The sequence below is a fragment of the Cydia splendana genome, chromosome 17 (assembly GCF_910591565.1).
Source record: "Cydia splendana chromosome 17, ilCydSple1.2, whole genome shotgun sequence".
Classification (NCBI taxonomy): Eukaryota; Metazoa; Arthropoda; class Insecta; order Lepidoptera; family Tortricidae; genus Cydia; species Cydia splendana.
The window spans coordinates 11459536-11487467 of NC_085976.1; the positions used below are offsets into that span (position 1 = coordinate 11459536).

Consider the following 27932-nt stretch of genomic DNA (forward strand, 5'->3'; position numbering starts at 1 on the left):
AAATACATCTAAAGTACCATTACTCAATTTAAACTCAGACAAGCATCCCCAGTCAATCATAATTCAATCGAAATTCAAAAATCCGTTTCAAAGGTAGCGCAAAATTCATAAATCGAATGCCGGCAGCTAATCCTTTAGCTCGTTTCACGCTCTGCCTCTATGTGGGTGGCCAGTGACATTGAAAAAAAAAACAACAGGATTTTCAGATCTGACAATACCACCCCTGTAGTCAAAGGTACGACAACCCAAAAATGTCACTTTTCTATTGTCCGTTAATTGTTCGGTGGCGCTACCGCATTGTGAACGTAATATTCGGGAAAAAGTCATTTTTTGTCCAATTTTGTGCTTCAATGTTGATGTGACGACAAGTCACAGAGGGACAGTGTTACAAATAGGTTAAGCAGACAGTATAATAAGCTTAGGCTTTGTGAATTGTGTTCTTTTTTTTTACAAACATACTTTTGTATAGTGCGTGTTACGTTAATTGTAGATGGTTAACGATGTACGCATTGGTATGAAAAACGCAATTTGACCGCATCGGTTTATAATTGCGTATAATTTAATTGGGTTAACGTTAGTTAATGCTAGCGTTTCGTTGACTAACCTTCGATGAATGAATGTGTTTCAAGTTTTAAACACAATTCATATAATGCTTGTTGACGAGATTAATGAGCGACCTGAACCTTCAGATAAACAAATTCATTTACCAAATCTTGCCAGCGTCTAATTACTCTACACTGCACACTCGACAGACAGCCATTAAACATCTACATCGCTAGCGCAAATTTCACATTTGCGCAACGTAACAAAATTCGCAGCGCTGCCTCTGTTTGTTCTCATCCGGCTAAGTCCCTAAAAAGCGATCGTGGTGACACCCCCACCCTCTGTCTCACTCGCACTCGCCTCAGAAGCGACACAACGTGACATACACGCTTTTGCCACCAGACGGCCGAAGCGCCGGCCGTTAGCGCGCAATACTCGGCCCTACTCTATTTAGTTTTAAAGCTAGCGCCGAATCGCGCGACACATTAGAGGACATTTGAATGTTACACGCGAAACGTCCTAACTCCCAACTAGCACAACTCAAAATAAACCATAATACTTTAGCATAGAGTTCAAATTGGGTTGTATACAGAAAATGTGATGTAAAGACACAGTTTTCAAATGTCACGTACTAGTCGTCTCTTTTCTCCGGAGTCCTGTCGCATCTGCTCCTTTGGCATCCTTCAGCATGCGTGTCCCCCCGCGATCTTGCGTCCCGCTCTGCGGCCGCTGAAGCCCAGTGTCCGGTCGCTCTGGCTGACAGGCGGTCGTGTGTCGAGATATACATGTGTGAGTTGTGATGAGCGGTGAAGTGACGCTGTGTGCAATTTATGTTTGTTTGTGATTGTAAGAAGCATTCATGATTCAGGTTAGTTGACCTTTAATTTTTTTTTCAGGAATTTCAGTAACTGGTATTTTTAGTATCATCTTATTAGACAATCAAACTTTAAAAAAAAACTTGTTTCATAGTGTTTAGTGTCCACACAACAAATACGAAGCATGAAAAGAGTTAAAAACACTAGAAATTAACGATAATTCTTAGTCCAAATCATTAAGTTGTGCAACTAATCAACAGTTATTATTTCATCAATGACACGCGTAGGTGTCACATGCAATTGAATTGTAATTTCATTAATGATCATTGAGTTAATGGTTTCAGTGTTTAATTGAGGTACACACAATTAATTTTAATATTATATTGTTGGTTTGGTTTAAATTAACATTAGTTATCGTAAACATTAACAACTAATTTATCTTTGATATAAGAAAATTATATTTTTCAGTAAAACAAAAATTGTATCTTATGCAACTTTAGCATTGTGCGTGTACTGTGCGTGTGTCTAATGTGCGGCATTTTTTTTTCTTTAATTCTTAACCGAAACATTTATACGTTCATATATCGATATATTTAATGCAGATTTCATGCTACTAATGATACATAATGTAACCTACATAATAGTACATAGTAAGAGCAGAAATAGTGTAAGATCGTTTGACCGACGGGTGCCGTGTTAAGTTCAAATGGTAGTCGGGCAACTCGAATTCCAATACTTACTTACATTTCTTATTTCAATATTGCTTTTATTAAAGATTTATGCTTTATGACATATTATTTAAAAAAAGGACTATATTTCTGACCATGAAACGTTTGTAACGTAATTTTGCTTAACTTATTGAAATATGCACAAAGTAACGCAACATTTCAAAGCTGTTTTACGTATATCAGCATAGCCATACCTATAGTCATTGCAAATCTAGCAACATGATTATGAAAATGTTGATCATGATCATGAAAATGTTCCGTTTTTACGTTCTATGACAATAAGTACATTTTGTATAGGTAATAAAAGTTGATGGCACGTGTCACTATCACCAGCAGTTGGATAATTTGAATATGGCCCGATTCGAACTTTAAGATACTTACGTCAATTAATAGATCTAGAAACGATATTTAGATATGTCAGTGTCAAATGTGACGTTTCTTCAACCAAAAACGTCACTTTTGACACTGACACATCTAATCCAAATAGTTTCTAGATCAATCAATTGACTTATCTTAAAATACGAATCGGGAAGTAAGCCTCGAGTCTCCATTTTTAATATGTAGGTATTAGATACTATTATAGGGATCAAGAAGACTATATCTACACGCGTATTACATGTAGGTACAGTCAGAAACTCTTTATAATTAGGTATCTTTCACAGAATTGGTATACATGTACACAAAACATATCTCTTTTTGTAAAGCTATTAAAGAACGAATACTTAATTTTGACGCGCAGTCTGATCCGTTACTTTTGATGCTGTACATGTATACATCACCAACATTTTCGTAACAGTCCACGTATTTCACCGTAAGTCCATTGGCAGGTTGATCCATCTATCAGTGTGAGAAGAACCAGGCCCGGAAAGTAAACATCCCAGAATAACAGGCCTTATAATAAATTGATGGACTTTGATTGGTGGCCGCTATATACTTAAGAACACATTGACTGACTTTAATATGTGGCGCACAAATAAGAATGAAGTAACAAGAGATCAAAGGAATTTGTGGATCGTGTACTGGGTGCCCCTTAATACGCCTAACATTAATTGTCATAATATGAATTCGCATAACAGTTTTGGCATAACATAATTGTGCATAACATTAAACAGGCATAATATTAAAAAAGCATATCACTTATTGCGCATAAGAATGTATCCGCATAATTTAAATATGCATAACATTATTAACTATAACTTTATTTTGCATAAAATGAATTAGCATAATTTAATAAAGCAAGAGAATTATAGATGGATCAAGGCAAAACCAACTCGGTTAGGTTAGGTTGCAGGATCGAGCGAAACGAAGCGAAGCTTTTGTAACAAATAATAATCTTTTTGCTGTAAAACATTATTAAGGCGTAGTAAGTTCGTGTTCTTATTTTATTTAAATAATTTTAGGTATTTTTAATATTTAGAAATAATTAAAAAAAGCTTTTATAAATTTGATTTTTTTGTGCATATTTATTTAAAGTGCATTTTAGACCTATTTTAGTGTTTTTTTTTTATCGATTAAAAGTCAAAAACTCAGGATTCGAATCGCTCAAGTCCCTAGAAAAGGCCGCAAGATTGCTAATAACATTTTTGGCAACCGTATTGTGATATTTGTGATCTAAAAAAAACGCTACATTAACTTAAAACTTCGTTCTCTGAATCTACTGAACCTTAATTCGAGCCGCTCTGTCTACATTTTTATTAATTTGCCTTTTATATTTATACCATTTAATAATTATGCAAAGTAACATTATGTTTATTATATTTATCCCAAGTCATCGATATGACAATTTACGTTATGCGCATTAACATTATGCGTACTCAGTTATGCGGAATAATGTTATGCAATTTAGAAATTATGCGTAACATACGTTATGCCAATTTGAATTAGGAGTATTACGTTATGCGAATTAATATAGACCCTCGTGTACTAAAGTTTCTGTATCTGCTGATCTTTGACCAGTAACTTTACAAACCGTCAAGAAGAACCGACAACCGCTGGGGTAAACGTGTTCTTGAGTGGAGACCGCGACTCGGCAAACGTAGTGTAGGACGCCCTCCGACCAGGTGGGATGACGATCTGCGAAAGACTGCAGGCAGATGCTGGATGCGGCAAGCTGAAGACAGGGCGCTTTGGCGCTCTTTAGGGGAGGGCTATGTCCAGCAGTGGACTAATATAGCCTGATGATGATGATTATGATGAACTTTACAGTAAAGTAATGAATTAAAATCCTATAAATAAAGAGCGGTGGTGGCCGAGTGGATATGACGTCCGACTTTCAATCCGGAGGTCACGGGTTCAAATCCTGGTACGAAATATATCATTTGATATTTGCCACTAGCTTTTCGGTGAAGGACATCGTGAGGAAACCTGCATACATCTGCGAAGAAATTCAATAGGGTATGTGAAGTCTCCAATCCGCATTGGGCTAGCGTGGGGACTATAGCCCAAGCCCTCTCTCGCATGAGAGGAAAGCCCTTGCCCAGCAGTGGGACGTATATACGCTGAATTATATGTATTTAAATGAAAGAAAACTCCCATTGCAATGAAATGGAACATCGAATTTGAAAAAACAAGTCTAAGAACTCGCTGGGAAATCTGCTTGCAAATACAAAAAAAAACATACTTGATGTGGTTTACCCGATTAAGGCCTACGGTGCCACAGGCAGTCAAATTTATAACTCCACACTTTTTGCTTCGGGGGGTTAAAAATATTAATATAAAGCCAAACTATAGAATAAATGAGGCAACTTATGGTCAGGAACAACATTTGGCCTTCTCAAATTCATCTCATTTTGACATTGGGTAATAGCATCTCGGTAGACCAGAAACCAGCACGGATATCATGGTCGCATTTTTATCACTTGTCATGTCATGCGTCTCTTTCGCAGCTTCATACTTGTTAGAGCGTGACAGGCATGGTGACAGATGATAAAAAGGCGACCATTTTAGCCTTGCAGCTGTTAACAGCTATTGGAAAACGTATTCAATTGTTTACAGTAAAAGTTAAAGAATGTAAGAATATTTCTATACAATAAATTCCACATACACTGGTTTCTAAGTGTCAGTTACCGCTGTTATGCCTGATAGGTCAAGAGTTCCCTGTTAAGTTCGTTCGTCTTGATGACGCAATAATATGCGAGTTTCTCCGAACCTAACGCATAGATATATTTTGCAAAAGTTAGTACTTACCTACAGTAGGTAAGCATCATGTACACAACAAGACAGTGACAGCAGCACCTGATTTTTGTCGTTGTCGCAGTCGTTTTGTCACTTAAATAGTCAATTTAGATAGCACAATATAAAGCCGTATCTTGTATCGACTTCATGTCAAAGAAACAAGCTCTGTGAAGCTGAAGCCATTGCACTTCAAAATATCGTTTCCCGCAGCGTCTGCCTTTTGAAATACGGCGTTTTAAAGTGGCAAAATAAGGCGAAATTACATAACATTATGAATTTACTTACGCATTTCATTCTGATGCCCTCTGGCGACCATTTTCTTCATTATTTAGGTAAACAGTCTTGCCAATTAGGCAATTAACTACACAGTTTTGTGCAGTCTGTATCTGAAGAATTATAAGAAACCGTGATGCGTTAAGACGCTGCCATATAATACGTAGATCCACAGTAATAAATTTGTGGATAGTGTTTTTGTTACATATTTCTATCGTTAATTTCTACAAGATGTACCGAGACAGACAAGTTTCTAAGTTTCTTGTTAAAAAAATTGACGCAGAACGGACCAATGTGAAGGAACAAATTATACACTTTGGTAGACATTACTACAAATCTAATAATATTCTAGCTTAACAAACCTATAACAGAGTTTATAAATTCTCCTTCTGTCTTCATCACCAGTCTCGCATATCTTTACAAAACGTCATATCTAATCAAAACCTAGAAGAGAATGAGACGACCGGTCTGGCCTAGTGGGTAGTGACCCTGCCTGCGAAGCCGATGGTCCTGGGTTCGAATCCCGGTAAGGGCATTTATTTTGTGTTCATCACACAAATATTTGTTCCTGAGTCATGGGTGTTTTCTATGTATATAAGTATGTATTTATCTATATAAGTATGTATATCGTCGCCTAGCACCCATAGTACAAGCTTTGCTTATTTGGGGCTAGGTTTGATCTGTGTAAGATGTCCCCCTAATATTTATTTATTTATTTATTTATTTATTAGTACCCTTCTAACAAACATAGACAGATACCACTCACCAAGTCACCACTTCTACTTTTCCAACAGCGCCTGCCTTCAGTGCCTTCTGTTAAGTCAGCGGTTCTCAATCTTTTTTTTTGACGGAACCCTTTTGGAAAGCGAAATACTTGATGGAACCCTACAATAAAACAATAGTCACTCACAAGTAGGTATCGGCGGTGGCGGCATAGTAAAATTTTTTGAGACGACTAAAGCATAGTGTTCTAAATTTTTGCGGAACCCCTGCAGGGGTGTCGCGGAACACACTTAGAGAATGGCTGTGTTAAGTAAACGTAAATCACGAACTCATGCGCGCGCGGATGGCAGGTTGGGAACGTACTGACTGCCTCGGGTGATGTCGTGGCGTAGGTATATAGTCTTAGTTAGGCACATCGTAAACATTATAGGTTATTTTGGTAAAAACATGGTAAGGTTCATCTAGTTGTCGTTGAGTAGGTAAGTCAAATCGACAGCCTAATCCAAACATACAATAAAAACTTTTAACTAGCCTATGAGCCCGTAGCTCAATAGAGAAATAGAGTATAGGTATTTATTGGAGTGTAAAGTAAATGCAAAATATCTAAGTAGGCTCGGCGCAGTTTTGACGCGTGAAGTAAGTTGGTAGATTGCAACAAGGCGCCACGCTTACCTATTGTGGTGGCTAGATTGTCAAACACCGCTTCTACAAGCGCACGCGGATGGCAGGTTGGGAACCTACTGACTGCCTCGGGTGATGTCGTGGCGTATACAGTCTTAGTTAGGCACATCGTAATCTTTATAGGTTATTTGGTAGAAACCTGGTAAGTTTCATCTTAATTGTCGATGAGTCCGCGCATTTAATAAAAGTCAAATAAGTAAATAGCTTAATCTAAACATTCATATAGTATTTATTTACGTGTAAAGTAGGTACTTAGTACGTAATGCAAAATATCTATTAAATAGATTCTATTTAAATAGGCTCAGCGCAGTTTTGACACCTAAAGTAGATGCGTAAATTGCGTTAATGGGGGGCAGGCATGTACCTAGGTACCTATTGTGGTACTTACCTAGTGTCAAACGCTACCGCTTGACAACACTATCAATGCTGTGTTTTGAATATACCTATATTTTATCAACACTCTTGTCGCCTAACACTCTACAGTCTACAATGATAAATAATAGGCGGATTTAATAGCTGTTGAGAAGGTTGAGTGACAGAGCTAAGTTTAATATTGTATAAAATGTTATTGAGATACGCACAGCTTAAAGGATGACACATGTTAGACCGGGCCGTGTCCGAATCGGAGCGTCCGGCATATCGTTTTCTATGGAAAGCATCACGTGATCGCATCGCCTGTCATGTCATAGAAAAGTAAGCGCCGGAAGCTCCGGCCCGGACACGGCCCGGTCTAACGTGAGTCATCCTTAAAGCGTTCGAGAACTTTGAAATTTAGAATATATTTTGTTCAAATATGATATAATATGAACAGCTCCACTAAAAAAAATTTTGAAATCCAAGCCCTTTAGGGGATGAAAATGGTGTTGAAAGTTTGTAACGACTTCTATACACTGAAGTCGCGGGCGGAGGCTAATAGTATTTGCCTGTATTATTTAACTCAATTTCCGGCAAGCTCACGGTGACTGCTCATAACAAAGCGGCAACAGAAATACATCATCTGTGAAAATTTCAACTGTCTAGCTATCACGGTTCATGAGATACAGCCTGGTGACAGACAGACGGACAGTGAAGTCTTAGTAATAGGGTCCCGTTTTATCCTTTGGGTACGGAACCCTAAAAATGGACAACGTAAACGTAATGTAAATGTGACGTTATTAAACCTCGTGTTAAATAGTTACAGCATTCTGTACGTAGTACGACTATTCTGATAATACCTAATGAAAGCCAGCGTTTGGGACGTGAGTATGACATTAGTTCCGGAATCCGGAACCCACCGCGCCGCGGGCACAAGCACGGTACAGTTTGTTTCTGATCTGACCCTGCGCTAGGTGACCTATTGTCCTACCTGTAGGCTTGACAGTAGGTATCTCACGCCCGAGATAAAGTACCCGTCCCTTTCTAATTAATACAATTGGAAAAATACGTGTAGTCTATATCGCGCGAGGTGCTGTCGCGGTGCAATTCTGCTATGACGCGATAACACCCAACGAGTGAACCGTGAAACGTATAAGCATATTTGTGTCGAAGTTTAGGCAAAGGTCCCTTTGTCGCTTACCATAAGGACGAGATTTGCTTGTATCTTTACACGAATAATCTTTTTATTCAATCGTATGGCATAAATACAATAATAGGCAATTTTATACAAAAATATAGAAAAATTAAAACCTTAACATTCAGGGTGCTGAACCAAGAAGTTAGCTGCGTCTGGTGTGAGATGCAGCAGAGCCTTGGTATGAATGGAGGGGGGATAATATGTTCCATGGTCGTTCTCTTCGCCGCAATCACACAGAGCTTAGTCCCTCCACACTTCGTCCTTATGGCAAGCGACAAAATGGGACCGTTTGCTTGGTGACATGAGGCAACACATCGAACGTGGTTCATGATAGGCCCTCAGTTCCAAGCCATTTGTTCCACACTTGCGACGCCGGAGGCGCGACGCATACAATTTGTTTCCGAACCGGGGTGCAATTTATTCCCGACTGATCTTTTTGATAACGTTGCTGAAAGGTTTTTTAGTGTTATTAATGTTTTTGTAAATGTTACGAATGCGTTACTGTTTGTTTTCCGCTTTTAGTTTAGTGGCGTGCAATTGGTTTCGATAACATTAAAATAATGATCCTTTTTTGACTTAAACGTTTTTTAGTAGGTATATATGTACTGCCAAAGCAAGGAAAAAGTTTAAAGAGGTAATCTTTAACTACCTATATGTAAATAGAGTCAGTCTAAGGCGTATGAGCCGATTGGCTAGATAGGTATTATACTAACATAAGGATAATTATATTACCTCTAATTATCATTGAAGGAATGACTAGAAACATAACGCTATTGATACCTACCTACATGTTATTATCAATTTGACCTTTTCAGACATTTGCTCATTAGCCATCCACCTATCGATAAAAGAAAACATACTAGGAATTAGTGAGCCTACGTGACTAGAATACTAACTATGAATAAAGTAATGGATACTTTATCTTCTACCAAAGTGCAGCGAAATTATTGTATTCATCGCATGTTAGTAATATTTTTTGCAAATGTCTGTAGGTGGGTACTTTTTCTTTAAAAAGCTAAAAAATATAGGTAGGTATGTAGGTACATACTATCCTAATGCAGTAAATAGGGAGAGACAGTAAATAGTCACTACACTAAACTAGTCACTAAACAAGTCAGGTTCACAAGTATACATATAGGTATGTATAATGATATGTATATATAATTATATACTTACGTTACTATGTTTAATGTGAAAAGAGTTAAAACTTAACACTATAATACATTAGTAATACCTATGGAATTTTGGCCTAAAATAATGGTAAAAAGTTCTTCGTGAACAAAAAGTTAACCACTTACATACATTGAGAAGGAGGTATTCTTTAGGTTGTTTTAGAACTTGATATCAAAAGAATCGTTTGATTATTCAAATACACAATCTATCCTAACTCCAGGGCTGTCCCCAGGAAGGATCGTGCTAATGCCATAACGTCCCGGGCATGGCTGGATTATTGAAATAAATCGCAAGTCATCAGGCAAATGCATAGTTTCTGCACAGCACATTAGGGAGATTGCTGGCGTCCCGGGCCAGCGTGCAATTTGTACAAAACGGGAGTTTGTGGATTATAATAATAATATCTTAGGTAAAGTTTGAGTCGGGTTGTAAATTTTGTCGTATTTCTACAACTGAATAAATAAAAAACAATAATCTTTCTGTTCCTGAAAATTAAGGATATACTATAAGGTAGAATCGGGGCTACGTCGGGGCAAGCCAACTCTGCATGGCGTTTGCATTTTATAATAAAACGCTCACTGTGATCTATTCAAATCGGTGCAAACTTAGCTTAGACGGACTCTAGAACTGACGTGACGTACGCATTTGCTTTAAGTCTCATTTTTTTTTCACGTTTTGGAACTCAAAATCCCATTAGACTTAACGCAAATGCGTACGTCACGTCACGCTGTCGAATGAAATTTACACTATAAGGGGTACAGGTAAGTACTTAAGTCCTTGGACTAGTGAAGTGAAAAAATTGTGACTTATATCAACTAAAACTGGTCCCGGTATAGTTTTGGTCCTTAACTTCAATTCTGGCTAATGGTACCACTCTCCTCCATCTCTCCACTAGATTGTAAGGCTGTTAAAAGACTCTGACAACCGTATTCGTTTTTGTTTGAAGAAACGTCACTTTTGACACTTGTTTGACACTTGTTTGACACTGACATATGCGATCCATATCGTTTCAATATCTAGTATTTGACGTATCTCATTGTTCGAATACGGTTGTGACGTTTGTCAATCTTGATCGCGATGGACAAATTTAAAAAGCCGGTAACGCACGTATGATTTATTCGCCACCGATGTAGGTAATATAAAAAGTCAATTAAATACCAGTGTCGCGTCTCCCGCCAATTTTGGCATAGCAACGACCCCGAGGCTATATGTCCGCTTACTAATTGTTTCCACGAATAGTTTTACGATGAGTAGCTGACATTAAGATCCAATCAAAACCGTTGCAGATTTAAATCAATTCAATAGCTTCAATAAACAGATTATGCAAAAAGTAATAAGTTGGTTCAATTCGAACAATGGTTATAAGATGTCACAGCGACACGATACCGATCTGTCAGTGTCAAAACTGTCAAAAGTGTCGTTTTTGGTCGAAGGAATGTCACTTTTGACACTGACAGGTGGATATCGTATCGCTGTGACATCTTATAAGCTGTTCGAATTGGGCCCACAGGGTTTGATTAGTTTCCGCGAATGAACAGGTCAGGGCACTTCGGTTATAATTAGTTTGTTTATTTTAAACATGGCTTCGGGCTTTGTTCTTCTCTGCCGTCCAAATATAAAGTTATACTTTTAATTAAGCAACGGAAATTATAATAGGGTATTTGACTGTAGTCAAATCAGTTTCTTTTTTCGAACTGTCAAAACGATTTTGCTATGGAATTTGTATGAAACACTAGCATGTGAAGTCACAGTCAAATTACCTACTCTTTTATACGGGTATATAGAAATTGTGTCTAAAAATAAAAATAACTGCTGTATGCGTTTCTTTACCTATAAATCTGCTGGTGCTTTATTTCATGCGTGGTGTAAAACAATTTATTTTAAATACAGTCAAATACCTTATTATGATTAAAACGACAAACGCTTTGCTTATTCTCACATTATACAGTTCAAGTGATTTACTTTGACAAGCCATTAAAAACAAGAGACGAACGATTTGTCGCCAACATTTATCACGTTCCATAATCAAAAGCCTTTTTTTTCATACAATTAATTCGAAATTGAAATGTTTACGAGTGGCCAGTGTAGTGCAAAACATTCAGTGTGGCCTATGTAGTAAAATAGATAACGTAAATGTGTCAATTTCACTCCTATACCTACTTTATAGTTGGCCCATGGCCCATGGCCCATGGCCCATTGATAAGGTTAAAGTTGCTAATGGAGCAGTGTCAAACACTGGTGCATTGATAATTATTACCTAAGTACTTATTAGGCACGCCTAAATTAAAATACACGCGGGTATTCTACGGAAGAGAGCGAAGGTAATCACATCATGACTAAAGACTTGGTCACTTTAACTTGTTAGGTTAGACACAATGTGTCAAAAGAAAGTGTCATTGACAGCTATTTGACACATTATTTACAATTAACAGTGAAGTTCTAATTGACAAACTCAGTATCTTAACGGTTAGAGTAGATGCTACTTAACTAGCGGAAACTAATAATTATTATGTTATGATGTCTTTATGTCATTTTCAATATCATTTTATCTATTATAAGTAGTTATTACAAATAAATTAAAGTAGGAATCCAGAGTCACAATGTGACGTCCGCGTTCTTGTTTGTACCTACTAGCGCCATCTATGAAGTGTTTACGGAACTAATATTTGTTGAAGTTCGTTTGTTGTTGAATTTTTGCTTGTTTTGGTAACTTAAGGTACTTTGGATGTTCTTCGTATTCAAAAATTTCAAATTGAATAGTAATTAGACAAAATTAAAAAGGCTTTGCGCAATTATTTTTATTAGGTGTTCAAGAAATACCTACGAGTAATAAAAACAACTAACCTATTTTGTTGTTTTTATTACTGGTCTAAAAAAATATTTTTTTTTGACACGAAATGCTTTAATATTTATTTAGGCATTTTATTAATTTATCAAGCGTATGTAGGGTAGGAACTTTGGGAAGATTTAATTTTATTTTCTTAATCTCCATGCTTAAAAAATAAATAAAAAACCTTTTGAATACAATTTGCATTTTACCGCATACAAGACACGTTAGCAACCGTTGCTACAATTTAAAATTTAAATCCAACCGAAAAAACAAACTAATCAATCATCAAAACAATCAATCACCTTGCAGTGACACGCCTCCGCCCATAAATTATAAACGAGGAAAATTATAAAATTATAATCGCGAGGCAAAATTATAATTGGCCGGCAAAATTATTAGGTGCAAAGTTATATTATTGCCGAGTTGCCCGCGGCGCGCGTATCAGATGCGCCGACTGACAGGCTAAGTGATGCGCGCACTGATAGAAACTTGGGTTGGAGGCTGTATGCTGAAACTTAGGTTTTGGTGCCCTTTTGGCGTTACGGTTGTGTAGGTATAGGTACAGTATCACCTGCAATAATATGTTACACAACGAAGGCAGCAAAAATATCTGACACGATCTTATTTGTAGAGCTATAACAGCGTGTGACATGTTTTTGCGGCCTTCGAAGAGTAACATATTATTGCAGATGACTGTACACGTTTTACCCGTGGGCGTAATTCTATGTATTAATCACTCATCAGATACCTACAGGTTCACTTTAAATTACGAGAGCTTTTATAATTAAAAAAAATTAAATGCAAATCTTGAGGTACAGTTCAATATTGTCCTTGTATCTGAACCTCTCTTGATTATGACATTATGACTGTTTTAGGGACTCAATCTCAATATTGCGTGAATGAGTTGCCAAATTTTCCAAATTCCAAATTATTTATTTGTTAAACATAGGTACAACAGTACGTCTTAAATGTATAATAAAGTATCACTATGCTTCGCCATATGGCATACAAATACTTACAAACTTAAGAAATAATTAAATAATACACGTTAAATTAATACTTAGGCTACAAAATTTCCAGAGTCTGACAAAAAATCTTGGATTGAGTAGTATGCCTTAGTTATTAGGAATTCATACAGCATTTTTTTTTTAATTCCTTTAGATCATTAATTTTTCAAATCTCTATTGGTAGTTATGATAGAAACTTATGTTGTAGAGTGTACAGAATTATACGTTGAAGGATTTCGATGACGTTGCTGTCTCCTATGTCTTTATCAAGCAAAGGCATGGAATGCCAAGGGTTACCTCTATATCGTTTCGTTATACGGACAACTTTAGTAGACAGAAACAGACTTGTACATTTTAGTCACTACATAGGTAATCTAATTGGCCCTTTACATGGCAAAGTTTTTAATTTTTTTGCAAATTATGTTATTTTTTTCTCTACTAGGCTAAAATTTTGCTTGAACTCCCGACTTTTTTTCTCGATTATAAAATAGCACCTATTTTAAAATATCAATAAAATAAATGGTATGGACGTTCAACCATTATTCTCGCTCTAGTATGGTATAGTATAGTATAGTATTAGTAATATAATAGACGTCCTTAGTGATGAGATATTATATATTATGTTGCCCGTGTAAGTATAATATTTAATCCCCAGTAGGTACTACCTACATCTTCAAACACGTTTCTCAAAACAAAACTATTCCCTATTTAACACCACGTTACCACATGGTTAGCACACAATAACATTGCAAATTTCCTTAAAAAACAAAAATGACCCAGCCAGTTCCGCGAGCCACACAATAGCTTATCAGTAGGGTACGACCGCCCATTGTTGACCTGGCCGAGGACGCTCTATTTACGTGTCGCACATACGGTTTACTTCAAAAGGACTTTTTTTTGACGATTATAAAATAGCACCTATTTTAAAATATCAATAAAACAAATAGTATGGATGGTTGAACCATTATTTTCGCTCTAGTATGGCTAACATAATATGAGATAGGCTGTCCGTGTAAGTATAATTTATTTAATCCCCAGTAGGTACCTACTACCTAAATGTTTCAACACGTTCATCAAAACAAAACTATTCCATATTTAACACCACGTTACCACATGGTTAGCACACAATAACATTGCAAATTTCCTTAAAAAACAAAAGTGACCCAGCCAGTTCCGCGAGCCACACAATAGCTTATCAGTAGGGTACGACCGCCCATTGTTGACCTCGCCGAGGACGCTCTATTTACGTGTCGCACATACGGTTTACTTCAAAAGGTCTTCGCAGTATTGTTATTCGGGGCACCTGAGATAATTCTTTTTGGACAGCTTCTTGAAATTCTGTTGTTTTTTGGTTTTGCCTAAACGCAGATGTGGCGATAACGTTATGTTAATTTCGTGTATGTTTTGGTTTTGACAATGAAGTTAGGTAACTAGGTATGTAGTAGAGTAGTTTTTTTTGCAAGTTGATTGTGTCAGTTTAAAAAGGACATATTTACATTACCTAAATATTAAAAACACAAAGTATAAATGTTTCATAATTTTGCCTACCTCTCGAAAGGTCAAGTAATAAAAATATGGGTAATCACTAATCAATCAGGAATCAACGTAGACCCAGAGTTTTTACTATGATGGATTAAATAAAAAAAATATTAACTACATTGGCGCTACGTTTGTAATTCTTGTTGATGTTGCGTACCTACTTACTGAAAAGTCGGCTATAATAGTATCTAAATAGTAGTAGTAGTAGTTAAATATCATGAATGATATTTAACTAGTGAAATGTTCCTACTTAATATTAATAAAGTTGGATATGTATCGACCCATATTTCAGAAATCATTAAATAAATTTTATTAATTTCATAGGTAAGTACTTACATTAGGTGTTACATTTAGATATTGGACGGCTATGAACCCTGTAAGGGCACTGCAAATTACATGATGTATTTAAAATAATAGACCAAAAACATCCACAAATTAACGCATCCACGCTAGACAGTTGTTTTGCTTTTACATTAAATATTTTTATTACCACAAAAACTTCGCCCATGTGTACAGTCAACTGTAAAAAAATGGGTGTAGCCAACTTATTCAAAAATATGTCCCATAGTTCTTAATTCGCTGACATAAGAGCTATGTATATTTGTGTACCCATATTTTTACAGTTGACTGTAGGTACCTAAAACACACACAGTTTACAACTTCACAAATTCTCTGAACATCTTACATGTCGGCATTTCAAATAGCATTCCTTACAATAACAAACAATATCTACTAATCCCTCTACCCAGTTGACAACCTCGGCACTTATTGTATACCATTATCCTTTTAGCCAAACAAAAGCATTAGCCTTCTGCAATGGTATTTAACACCACATAACAACAAAGGATCTCTTATCAGTCGGGTTTAGGTCATTGTTATCAATAGGCACGTCCAGGTAGGTCATGCCCCCACTCTCGTGACCGCGAGACTTTGAGGTGTCATGGTTTAGCCTTCGTGTCATAGGATTAGTTGTGATCCAGATCTCAAAGGTTAAACTCGACTTAACAAATGACGCGAAAGCTTGCTAATTCATAAGTGTATGTCTTAGTCACAGACTTAGTGAGTCTTAGTGGATTAGCGTTAAGTGCTTGTGAAGTTAGTGATTGACAATATGTGCGAGGATTATAATAGTCTGAAAAACCTATCATCGTTTGTGAAACGGTGGTGGGAAGATGATCATGTTAAGGTTTGTAGAGAAAGCATTACTTATTTACTTTTATTAAGACGAAAGTGGACGAGCGCCTCCCCGAAACCGCGTTTCTATACAAACGTGGTTTTGTTCCCATTTTCCGCTCTGGATAGTAACATTATTGAAAAAAATTGTAAGAGTTAGGTTAGGAGCATTTAAAAATTTGTATGGATTTTGTTTTCGCACCTGACTCTTATTATTGTAATTAAAAATTCGAAAAAATCAAACGAATTGCATAGCTATGTTTAATATACATATATTATATATCAAATTGCATAAAAATATTTTCAGTATTGTTAATATTGAGGGAGGAAAATGTCCCCATTTTACGTAGTCCCACATTTGTATGGAAAAGCGGTCGTTCCGTTTCCTTTTAACTCTGTCTTGAATGTAACTTATGTGTTAGGTTAAATTATTTTGATTGTCTTTCGTCTTACTTTGAACAAGTTTCAGTACGTGTACACCAAAAAAACTCAATCTTCCCGTCTCAAATCTCCGATCGATTGACCTTATCCAATTATTATTTAATACCCATAACGCGCTGTAAGCCGAGATTATCCCGATACTGTGTCCAACGTATCATTACCTTACGTTAAGCGACCAGTAATTTCACGTGGCATCTAAATTGTATCACATAATATGTGACGGTTTTAAATTGAAGTGAAGACGTAGTTAATCTGCTTTAAGCTGAAAATGTTTCATTACTTTGTGCAATCTTGTAAGATGTACCGCCGTGTGTTTATATGGTTTGATAGCTGTTTTAAATTGTTCTAAGAACTTTACCGACCGAATTTAGCAAAATCGTTCCTTGTATTAAGTCAACAATTCTAATAATGGGTCTACCGCGATATGGTTTCATTGTTTTTACCTTAAAATCCGACGTTTCAGCTGAGTTGCACCAGCTGTGGTCAGGGAAATAATTTGTGTGTGGTGTAATTAAATATGTGTACAAAACGCGAGAGTTTAAAGTGTTAAATTCTAATAGAGTAACTTTTTTGCAACAAAGAAAATGTTAGAAATTTTATTTTTTGCTTTGCTGATTTAAAAAATATATATTTATATCTGTGTCGTGAGAAATAGGTTGTAAAATGACACAAGTGCAGTCAAAAATCCTACGAAATGTATTCACATGATTTTGACATAACGTTGTGTACAAAAAATGTTAACAAAATCACATGGTTCAAATGAAAATGTAATCACGAAAACACCACTCAGTGTAAGCTAATATTGTTCCAAAGGCGAAATTCGTCCGCTTTCTACACATAGTGAATCATTCGTGTATGATGTTAATTAAATTACTAGACGCATACAAAACGACCACCCACGAGGCCATGATGCGCCATTGTTGAAAGAATGACAAATATTGATACAATCCGTCAGTGCGCTGTGTCGATATTTAGGATATTAATGCATGAAACAATGGTACGATACAGAATGTACCGTATTTGCGTTCTTTAATGAAACTTAGAAATTGCCACAGGTTATTTAATTTTAATTTGTTGGTCGGTTATTGGGTGTTTTACCCTAGCAATTTTGCTGTAGGTAATAATTGAATTAGGGCGCCAGTACTTGACTTGCATACATTATTAAATTCCTGTAGGTATACGATAAAATAAAGTAAATATGTATCTTATAAAATAGTTATTTAGTGAGTAGTAGGTAAGGTACCCTTTTAGTCTAGTAGGTATCTAACTTAGGTAGAGTTAGACCAAGAAAAGTCTGCAACGATTTTGATAGCACACGCAGTGCAAGTGTTATTTTAAACGTCAAACTTCTATGAAATTATCACATATAACACTTGCATTGCGTGTGCTATCAAAAGCGTTGCAGACTTTTCTTGGTCTAACTCTACTTATTTTCCTATTAAGTATCTTTAACTTTTGCCTATTTTTCAAAAAAAAATTAACTAAACAAAATAATCAATAAACAATTTATAAAGATGTAATAATAATTCTTAGATTAAAAATACATACTTACAATACGTTCAAAAAGTCCGCCTTGAACGCTCCCGCGGCGTCGTCCTTTTAAATCTTATTTGCCACTTGCATTTGTACGCGTCCGTACGCTAAAGCATTGCGTACCTTACGACGCAATGTTTTCACAGCTAATTGCTGTATAATATATCTACACTAATACTAATACATGTAGTTAATACATAACCATCAGTTATGTTCTTAAACTGGTCTTAAACATTTACCAATTATGTCGCAATGTTGCTAAGTGGTTGTTGAACCGCATGTGTATAGTGTGGCAAACAAGTTTTGTCACTATAGTAATTGTAGATTTAAAACAATTTTGTTATTAGAAAAAGGCGGCAAGTTTAAAAAATAAATACAACAACACAACACAACAACTTTCGGACATTATGTCGTCAACATCACAGAAAGAGTCCGACTTTCGTACAAATCTCGATTTTTTTCTAATCAAGGAATCGTTATAATTCATTAGCTACTTACTCTTACACAATTTTTTTATTATTATATGGGCAACAACAAGTTTATTTAAACTGAAATAAATCTTTACAAATTTGAACAAATCTCGAATTTTGCTCTTTTTGACAAAGTGGCTTGTGAGACTAATTATACCTGTTTAATGTCATAGGTAATTAAAATTATCTCTCGTACACGACGTACAGTCACCTGCAATAATATGTTATACAACGAAGGCCGTTCAAATATCTGACACGATCTTATTTGTAGAGCTATAAGAGCGTGTCACATATTTTTGCGGCCTTCGAAGAGTAGGGCAAACCTTGGCTATTCGGTGATACGTAGTTATCCGGTGATAACAGTTTTAATGTCTTGTAGCCGCGTTACCTGGTAATTATATTACTTGAAACCATATTACACCACATTAGTCAGATCCATGGTATCTCTTAAACATTGTTTTAAGCAATAAAATTACCGGGCAACTCGGCTAAAAGACAATAAACCGACTATCACCGAATAACTACGTATCACCGAATAGCCAAGGTTTGCCCTACCTAACATATTATTGCAACTGTAGGTTCATATGTCAAAAGACCATAATATATTAATCATTTGACAGTTATCGCATATAACGGTCTTCTCCTATCATTGGCATTGACAGATGTCCATACCAAGTAATAATATAAATAAAATGCCATAAAACACTGTCACTGTCATTAACTAGGCGTGACAAAGCTACCTACAACTTTAGTAGAAAACGGTCTAAAGTTTTGAAGATTTCTATCTAAGATAAGACTTTTTGTAAGTAACCATGTTTAAAGTTCATCATTCCGCCATTTTGTGATAAACTGCGAGAAAAAATAGATACGTTCATCTAGTTAGATGTATGGGAGTGTAATTATTAGGTAGGGGGCTTGCGCGAGGGAAACTGGAAAGTACAGTCGAACTGAGCAGTTTCATGGCTAAAAATATATATAGGTTTTGCTTACTTTTTTAATAAGAATATCTAGAGTCGAGAGCGCAGAAGGAAACCCATTTCAATATTAACACTTTGTAACACTAACTTGTTTAATAATTTATCTTACGCAACCCATGCCAAAAAGCAGATTTACTTTTCCACGGTAGAAAATATGTAAAATCGTTTTTTGCAAATTTAACACTTTAACGGCCCAGATGAAAAAAATACATGATTCAAGCCTCCTAAAAATTCTGCATAGGAAAAAATATCACAAAATTATGTTATAAGGTGGTCATATTGTATGTTTCATATTGTATGTTTTGCCGTAATGTAAGTGTGTTCTATAAAGGGTTAAATTGTTCGTTCTTGAAGGTTAGCAATATAGACCCCAGTATGTAGTTAGTTAAAAACTAGAGGCGTTCTCAGGCTTAATGAGCACGTTTCAAAATTGCTTGTAAATCAATCAGAAGCGAAATGGTTGCGCCGCGACTGTACGCGAACCTGTTTACCTACACCATGTATCATGGCTGGAACAATATGGCATGTCACGACAGCGGGTAAAAACGTATCTCAAAAAAAACTACCCCCCAAGCGATTTCCAACCTTAATTCCACAAAATTAGGTTGAGTTTTGAATGGGGCGGCGATGAAAAAATGTCGTGATATATGTCCGCTTGTCCATTGCCGGTAGGCGTGGGTCAGATGCACTGAGATACTCTGCGAATTTATCCTTTGTTATTGAAAATTGAACTGTATGTCAGAGTAATAAGATTTAATGTAGGGTAATTAGTGTGAGTGGGGTTATTGAACTTTGGGTTAAGTTTGGAAGTTAAGTCCAGGTTTAAGAATCGGTGTGACTTTGTAAAGCGTTCGGTTGCTTTGTTAGGTTCGGGACAAGTTACATAGTTATTCTGAACCACATTATACTACTCGTATGCAAGGCTATGATACAAAGTTACGTAGTTAAGTACCTATACACGTATCAAAGATAAAAAGATCGGCTAAACAGACACCGTAGCTATTTGGAATTCCAACCTTCATTTAGGTAGGTTATTAATAACCTTCCTGAAATGATGCGAACGAATAGGTATGACTTTTTAGGATTTCGTACCCAAGGGTAAAAACGGGACCCTCATATTACTAAGACTCCACTGTCCGTCTGTCACCAGGCTGTATCTCATGAACCTTGATATTTACTTATTTCTGTTGCCTATAACAACAAATACTAAAAACTACGGAACCCTCGGTGGGCGAGTCCGACTCGCACTTGTCAGGTTTTTATAATTCTTAAAAGTAGGAAGTTCGAAATCAAAACCTAAACGCCTTACATTGTAATATTTCATAAAGTACCTACAAATAACAGTAATATAATAACATTGCGTATAAAAATGTGATTTAATTAAAGCATCAACATAATAATGTGATTGGTTAATGACATACCGCGATAAAATGACCACATTATTTTAATAAGGACACGGCACCGCTAAAATATGGCCCACTAACTTAATGTAAGCTTAATGTAAGCTTAGGCTTTAGCTAATTTAAGGACGTTAATGTTATGGTTTGAGATAAGCGGGTGTGACGTAAAACATGGTGTCGTGTGCTTTATATTTATGCTAAGGGCACGTTTATGGGGGTTTAAAAATTTTTTAAACCCCCTTATAATAATTAAAAGATAAAAAAAAATGGTTTTCGAAAAACCATCAACTTTTGGGTTATTTAGACTCAGATCCACGAGTACCTACTATTGAATGAGAAAAAGAAAAAAAGTGTCCCCAGTTTTTCATACAAAATTTGGGGGTCAGTTTTGTAACGGTCCATACAAAATGTATATGAAAATGCGTTACAAAACTGTCATTTTTTTTTGAAATCGATAGTCCTCGTGATTTTGAGTAGAAATAACCCAAAAGTTGATGAATTTTCGAAAAAAAGTAAATGGTAGTAAGTGAAAATGCCCATAAAGGTACCGTTCAGATAAACAGACTACACCAGCGGGCTCAGCACGGTTCCATTTTTATCGACTATCACTATGCGCGTCCCTTTCGCACTTACATACTTGTTAGAACGTGACAGGCATGGTGACAAGGGATAAAAACGCGACCGTGCTAAGCCGCCAGCTTTACTTTGCAGTTATGCGACGCGAAATTACTGCTGACTGCATTATTATCTTTCAATTTTTTGAAAATTAAGCAACAAATCTTTTAAGACACATTGTCGATAAAGGGGTTAAAACTACGTAAGATAAAACGTGATGCATGGATTTTAGGGTGATAGTACAATTTTTATTAAGTAAAAAAATTGGTGTAGGTTGAAAATAATATAGATATTCACCTTTTATTCTGAGAAACAGCTGCATTTCAACTTATCCGTAATTTATTTTGATGTAAATCTTTAAAATTATCTATGTCAAAACCTTCGATTAGTCCCAAATTATAATTTTAAAGAGATTCTAATACCAGACTAATGACAAAAATACTGGCCACATGCATTTGAAAAAACGTAAAAGACATTTCTCCTTACAAAAACGAAATTGCTTTCAAAACGCTCTATAATTTGTCTCGGCTTATCTCATTCTTAGAACTATGTTTTTCCTAAACGACACTTTATTATCCTGTGTTTATCCGTTTTGTTGGCATTGGAGTCGGAATATTTTTTTTATAATTGCCCCGTTTTGGTGAAATTGCCCCTCAGGGTAAACGGCAGTTTAATTTCCAACTTATTGCTCCAAGCTCGTATCTAACACAATACTTTCATTTCAAAATAAATCCTCCTCCGCACAAAATAAGGTTGTAAATTTAATGGCAAGGCGACGAGTGAAGCGAGTTTGAAGTGGAGCGGGTGTTTTTCCCCAGAACGGGGTAATGACATGGCAACCCCGTCGCTTACACGGTATAATCGAGTGACAAACGATTTTGGAAGGCGACAATCGAGTAGTCACGGAAACAGGGGCCGGTGGCACGAGGTTTGATCGTTGGTTAATTGGAAGGGTTGCTTTTGCGGAAATTGAAATTTGCGAAACGAAACGGTCTCATTTGTTATTTTTATTTTCCGTTCGTATTCTACACAAAATATCAGAGAGCTTCATCGTCAATTAGGTACTTGGTTGGTCTGGTTATCTTATCTTATCTTAATCCTTAATATTTTTTTCGAAATTAAACTTTTTATATTCCAACCAACTATACTATAACATGTTCGTTTTTAGATTTTTTCATTTTGTACTATTTTTTCCAATATTTTTTTGTATAGCACGCGTTTTCTTGTCGCGTGTTTAAGTTTTTTTCAAATGCATTATGTGGTATAATATATTTTTTTATTATCTACTGTATAAAAGAGATAATAAAGCAATACTAAACGAGGAGTCCTACGCTGAACATAATTTACCATAAGTACACATAACGCTTCCTGCGAACCGTCTCATGTTCTATATTGAAAGCTCCGAGGCATTAATGTTACAGTTAGAATAATATAAAGTAGTCGCAAGCTCATTTCCTTAGCATGTGCTATTTAGTTGTCTGTCCTACGGCGCTTTTAGTTATTACTATCATATTATAATATTACGTGCTTGTGATACTGATCGTGAACTAAAACAGTATGAAATAAAATGTACTTTCTTTTCCCTTTAAAAAGTTGTGAAGTAATCTTTAGTGAAGCGCCTAATGTCTTCTTATATTTCAACAACTTATTTCTTGACCCTAAATTTCTTTCGTAAATTGTTGATAAAAAGTACGAACAAGTTATTAAAATAGGAACGTAAAGATGTACTTAAAAATAAACCGTAATAAATTGTCGTAGTTATTATATTATTCAGAACAATTCTCAATCCATTAAACTAAAGTTAGAGCGTCAAATTAAGTCGAAGTTAACTTTGACATCGCCGGCCCGAATGCTTACCAAATGAATAGTAATTTAGTTTCGGATTAAATCGTTTCCAACACGCGACACCGCCACTTTTCTATTCCCGAGACTCGAAACCGTCATTTTACACAATTTTAGTCAATTGCTCTCCGTTCTTGGAATTAATTTGATATTAGCCTTTGAAAACGCAAGGTGTGGTTTCCTTACTGATTGTTATTTTGAAGAGTTTCAACAACCCGTGGTTAGGACACGACACGATAATCTGCTGCATATGTAAAGTACAAATTAAACGTTTGTTAACTTATTATATGGAATATGGTATTATGCTAAGAGCTTTGAGTTTGATTAGAGGCTTTTAAATATGGAGATGTAGGATGTCTTTCAAGTTAATTGGTGGTAACAAATCACCTTTAATGTACCGTTTTTCATCCTTTTAGCGGTTAACCTTCAGATATTTGAAGAGCCAAGCTGTTTATGCGTGATTTTAACATTGAATTTTTTTGTTACAGGAATCTCAGTCGAGCAGTGCGGAGCGATGGAGCGGCCGTCCCGAGCACAACATCGCCCTGCAACAGATCCTCAAGCTGCAAGAGGCCCGTGCGCTCCACAAGACTTCCCTCCTCCCCATCTACAAGAAGAACGGCCTGCCATCGCCACCAGCTAGCCACGACTATGAACAAATGAAAGACAAGGACTACTCAGACTCCAGAGCCATGGAACAAGTCAAAATAGAAGCGGAGTTCAGAAAGCTGATGGAGCATTCGGCTAAAAGTGTTCACGATGAAGACTCATTGAAGTACTTCCAGCAAATGATGGAAGCTAAACAACGGTTCGAATACTTGAAAAATATTCACGAGAAAGAAAGAAGGAAGTATGAAGAGAAGCATTTAGAAGTCAAGAGAGAGACACTGTCACCTAGCGAGAGTAGGTCTACCCCGCAAACCCACTCACCGCTGCCTAGAGCGTCGTCTGCTGAAATGTCGCCTAATCACAGTGTCCATCTTTCTACCTCATCCAGTCCACTCTCTAACCCTAGTCCTAGAAATTCTTCCCCTTTAAGCCATTTACAAAACATGCAGCCTTTCGACTTTCGAAAGAAAAAGGCTAATGACAAAGAAGATACGAGAAAACTTGGATTCGATATGGGATCAGCCGAGAAGGCTTCTGTAGATATGATGACAAATCAGTTCTTTAACTTCCAGCTCCCTGGCAATCTGCCTATGCCACCTATGACAATGCCGTCAAGTTTTAGTCATCCTGCCGCTGTCGTTGCTGCTCTTAGTCAAAACCCTATGGGTTTGGCCTCTTTACAAGCCCTTCTTCCACACATGTCAGCAAAACCGGTCGAATCTTCAGAAAAGGAGTCAAACCATGCTGCAGGCAAAAGCAGCCCAGACGGTTTGAGATCAGAAGATGAAAATGTACTGAATCTAAGTAAAGATGCTTACGGAGAAGCAGCACAGAACTCAAGAAATATGATGATAGGCAAATGTATAAGTCCACCGAAAAGACAATGGGGTGCATCACAGATTCCTTTGAATTTGGGAACGCAATTCATCAACCCCACAACTGGCAAGAAACGTGTTCAGTGTAACGTTTGCTTGAAAACATTTTGTGATAAAGGTGCTTTAAAGATCCACTTCTCGGCAGTTCATCTACGAGAAATGCACAAATGCACTGTTGAAGGCTGCAGCATGATGTTTAGTTCTCGAAGATCAAGGAACCGACATAGTGCGAATCCCAATCCGAAGTTACACTCTCCACATTTAAGAAGAAAAATTTCCCCACATGATGGTAGAAGTTCGCAAATCCATCCAGTTTTATTATCGCCGCATAGCGCAGGGCTAGGTTTGCCATCTGTTATGAACCCGATGCATCCATTTGGCTCCTACCCATTGCTCAACCATCCCGCAAATATGAGACAGTTTGCTAATCTCCCTAACAATCCCAATATGAACTTTGGTCACCTAGATCAAAGAAATCTAATGCGAAGAGATTATGACTCAGCAGAAAACAAAGATCAAGATGGTCAAGGTGAATCTGACGACGACGACGGCATAGTTGTAGTAGCAGGTGACGACGACGACGAAGATGGTGACCATATGGATACCAGTGACTACTATTCTAATCTTAACAAATCGACTGGTTCCGTAGATGATTCAGAGACTGATTATGATCAAAGAAGCGTCGGAGAAAACAATGATGGCCATGAGAGGACGAAAGAAACTGCTAGCCCAGAAATATCTAAGAGAAAAAGGAAAAACTTAAACCCGACTCGACTCCATAATGACGTCTCAGAAAATAAAAACAGTCAGCCGCCTAGTGACCATCCACAAGAAGATGTACTTGATCTGAAGAGAGTTAAAACGGAAGACAGCTCAAATATTGATCTTAACCATCAAAAGCAAAGATCAGAAGAGGTGAGAATCAAATCAGAACCCTCTCTGTGCAAAGAAGAACCATCTGAAATTGTCTTAAATGCTGAAGATTTACGTGTCAAAGAAGAATCTAGTGATAAAGTAGCAAATGAAAAAACGACTGATAAGGTTTCTGAAAGCGACCAATTCTCATCTGAAAATGCTCTGAAACGGTTGGAAAGTCTTTCAAAAGGTGACTTCCATAGCTTGGCTAAACGAAATGACAATCATAGCTCGAATGGCCCATACAATTTGTCAATGAATGAATCTATTGATTACTCCGATCGATCACCTTCGTCGTCAGTTTCCAGCTACGATTGCACACCCGAAGATATTCAAGGACAAATATTCGGGCACTTTGAGAAAGGGTTCTTCATAAGCTCAACTGACATCCCCATAGAACCAGAAAATCCACGAAAATGCATCGTCTGCGGAAAAATGTTTCCGAATGTGTATGTCGTTAAGTCTCACTACCAGAATTCTCATTTGAAAGTCATGCATAAATGCAGCGTTGAAGGTTGCAGAGCGTGTTTTCCGGTTAAAAGAAATAGAGATCGTCACAGCGCCAATGTCCAACTCCATCGAAAACTATTAAGCACAGAGGCACTAAGAATCAGAGAAGAATCACCATTAAGAACTTTAGAAAAAACCAGAGAGCAGATCGACCTAATAGCCAAATATTCAGACGAAGAACCCGGCGTTCCATACATCGAATCCCATAAATATTACCACGCTAAAGAATCGGACAAGTTAAAGAATCACTTCAATCACCACATGCCTTTTGGCCCACCGTACCCACCTCTACAATTGCCCGAAGCGTATCTAAATAGTCGAGACATGTTTTCTCAACATCCGTTCCTATTCACACCATTTGGCATGTTGCCAAATTTCCCTCCAATTCCTTTGGGGTTTCTTCCTCCTAGCTTGAATGGCTTCGGCCCGCAGAATTTCTCCCCTCCATTAATGGGGAAGTTAAACTATTGTGTTGAAGACGAGGCGCCACGGCCGAATAAAGATGGATGCTATCCATGTCGGGGTTGCAGGGAGTCGTTCAAAGACTTATCCAGTTTAAAAGCGCATTGTGAGAGCGTCCACGCGCAATCGCTGCATCGGTGTTCCGTGAGTGGCTGCAATGCTGCGTTCTTCTCAAGGACTAAAAGGAACTGCCACAGCGAGTCCCACCTCCGAGTGCAGAACGGTCGAGGCATTCTTAATCCATCGTGACGCAATTAGATATCAGTTCTATCGACTGCATAATAAAGTCGAATATCCAGTGCATTTGTGATTTTTTATAGAATTACCAAATAGTAAGTAAGTCTAAGTGTAGTTGTGTAGTTAGGATGGTGAATGCCAGTACCTTATAATTCTCATTCAATCTTCGAATGTAAAGCTTTATCACTCTTACCTGCATTACCCACTCAAAAGTCGTGAATAAAATGTATGATAACTAGCTATAAATTAGTTTAAAGGTAATTTAAATTTAAACATTCCATAGTAATAATTGTGCAATAATTCATGTAAATAGCTGAAATAATTGTAATAAATGTATAAAATTGTGGCTGTTATTTGTAAGTTTAATATTAATTGTAAAATATAAGGTACAAATATAAGATTCCGTGATTTTATCAGATCTTACATAATTGTGTTTGTACACGATATCAATCAGAATTATTATATATTTTAATGGTGCTAAATAATACTCATGTAATATTACATTGACAATGTTCAGTCACTGGTTTATTAAACCACCGTTAAGATCCAAAAATACATAATTTTAAGATTCTATCTCACCTATCTGATCATGTTGTGATGAATATAAAACAATAGATGCTATATTTAAACATATGTGTAGGTATCTAGTACATTTAAAGTTATGACTGTAATACAACGAGCTGAAAAAATTGTATGGACACATTATAAATAAATTAATTAATAAAGTAGGCATGCAATTTTGCGGCTGGGTGTACGTTGGCAATCATTATTTTTCGCAAATATTCATAGTCCAAACATTTATTTTTAATTATTTAATGAAGAATACAATCTTTAC

The 27932-nt window shown here is 36.6% G+C and overlaps 1 protein-coding gene across 1 annotated transcript; it reads left to right on the forward strand.

Moving 5' to 3' along the window:
- Nucleotides 1–27730, forward strand: LOC134798781 (zinc finger protein basonuclin-2). Its single transcript, XM_063771156.1, has 2 exons — nucleotides 1–1411; nucleotides 23978–27730. Exons 1-2 carry the CDS (start codon nucleotides 1403–1405, stop codon nucleotides 27107–27109), a joined length of 3141 nt encoding a protein of 1046 aa, XP_063627226.1. The 5' UTR covers nucleotides 1–1402; the 3' UTR covers nucleotides 27110–27730.
- The last annotated feature ends 202 nt before the right edge of the window (nucleotides 27731–27932 follow it).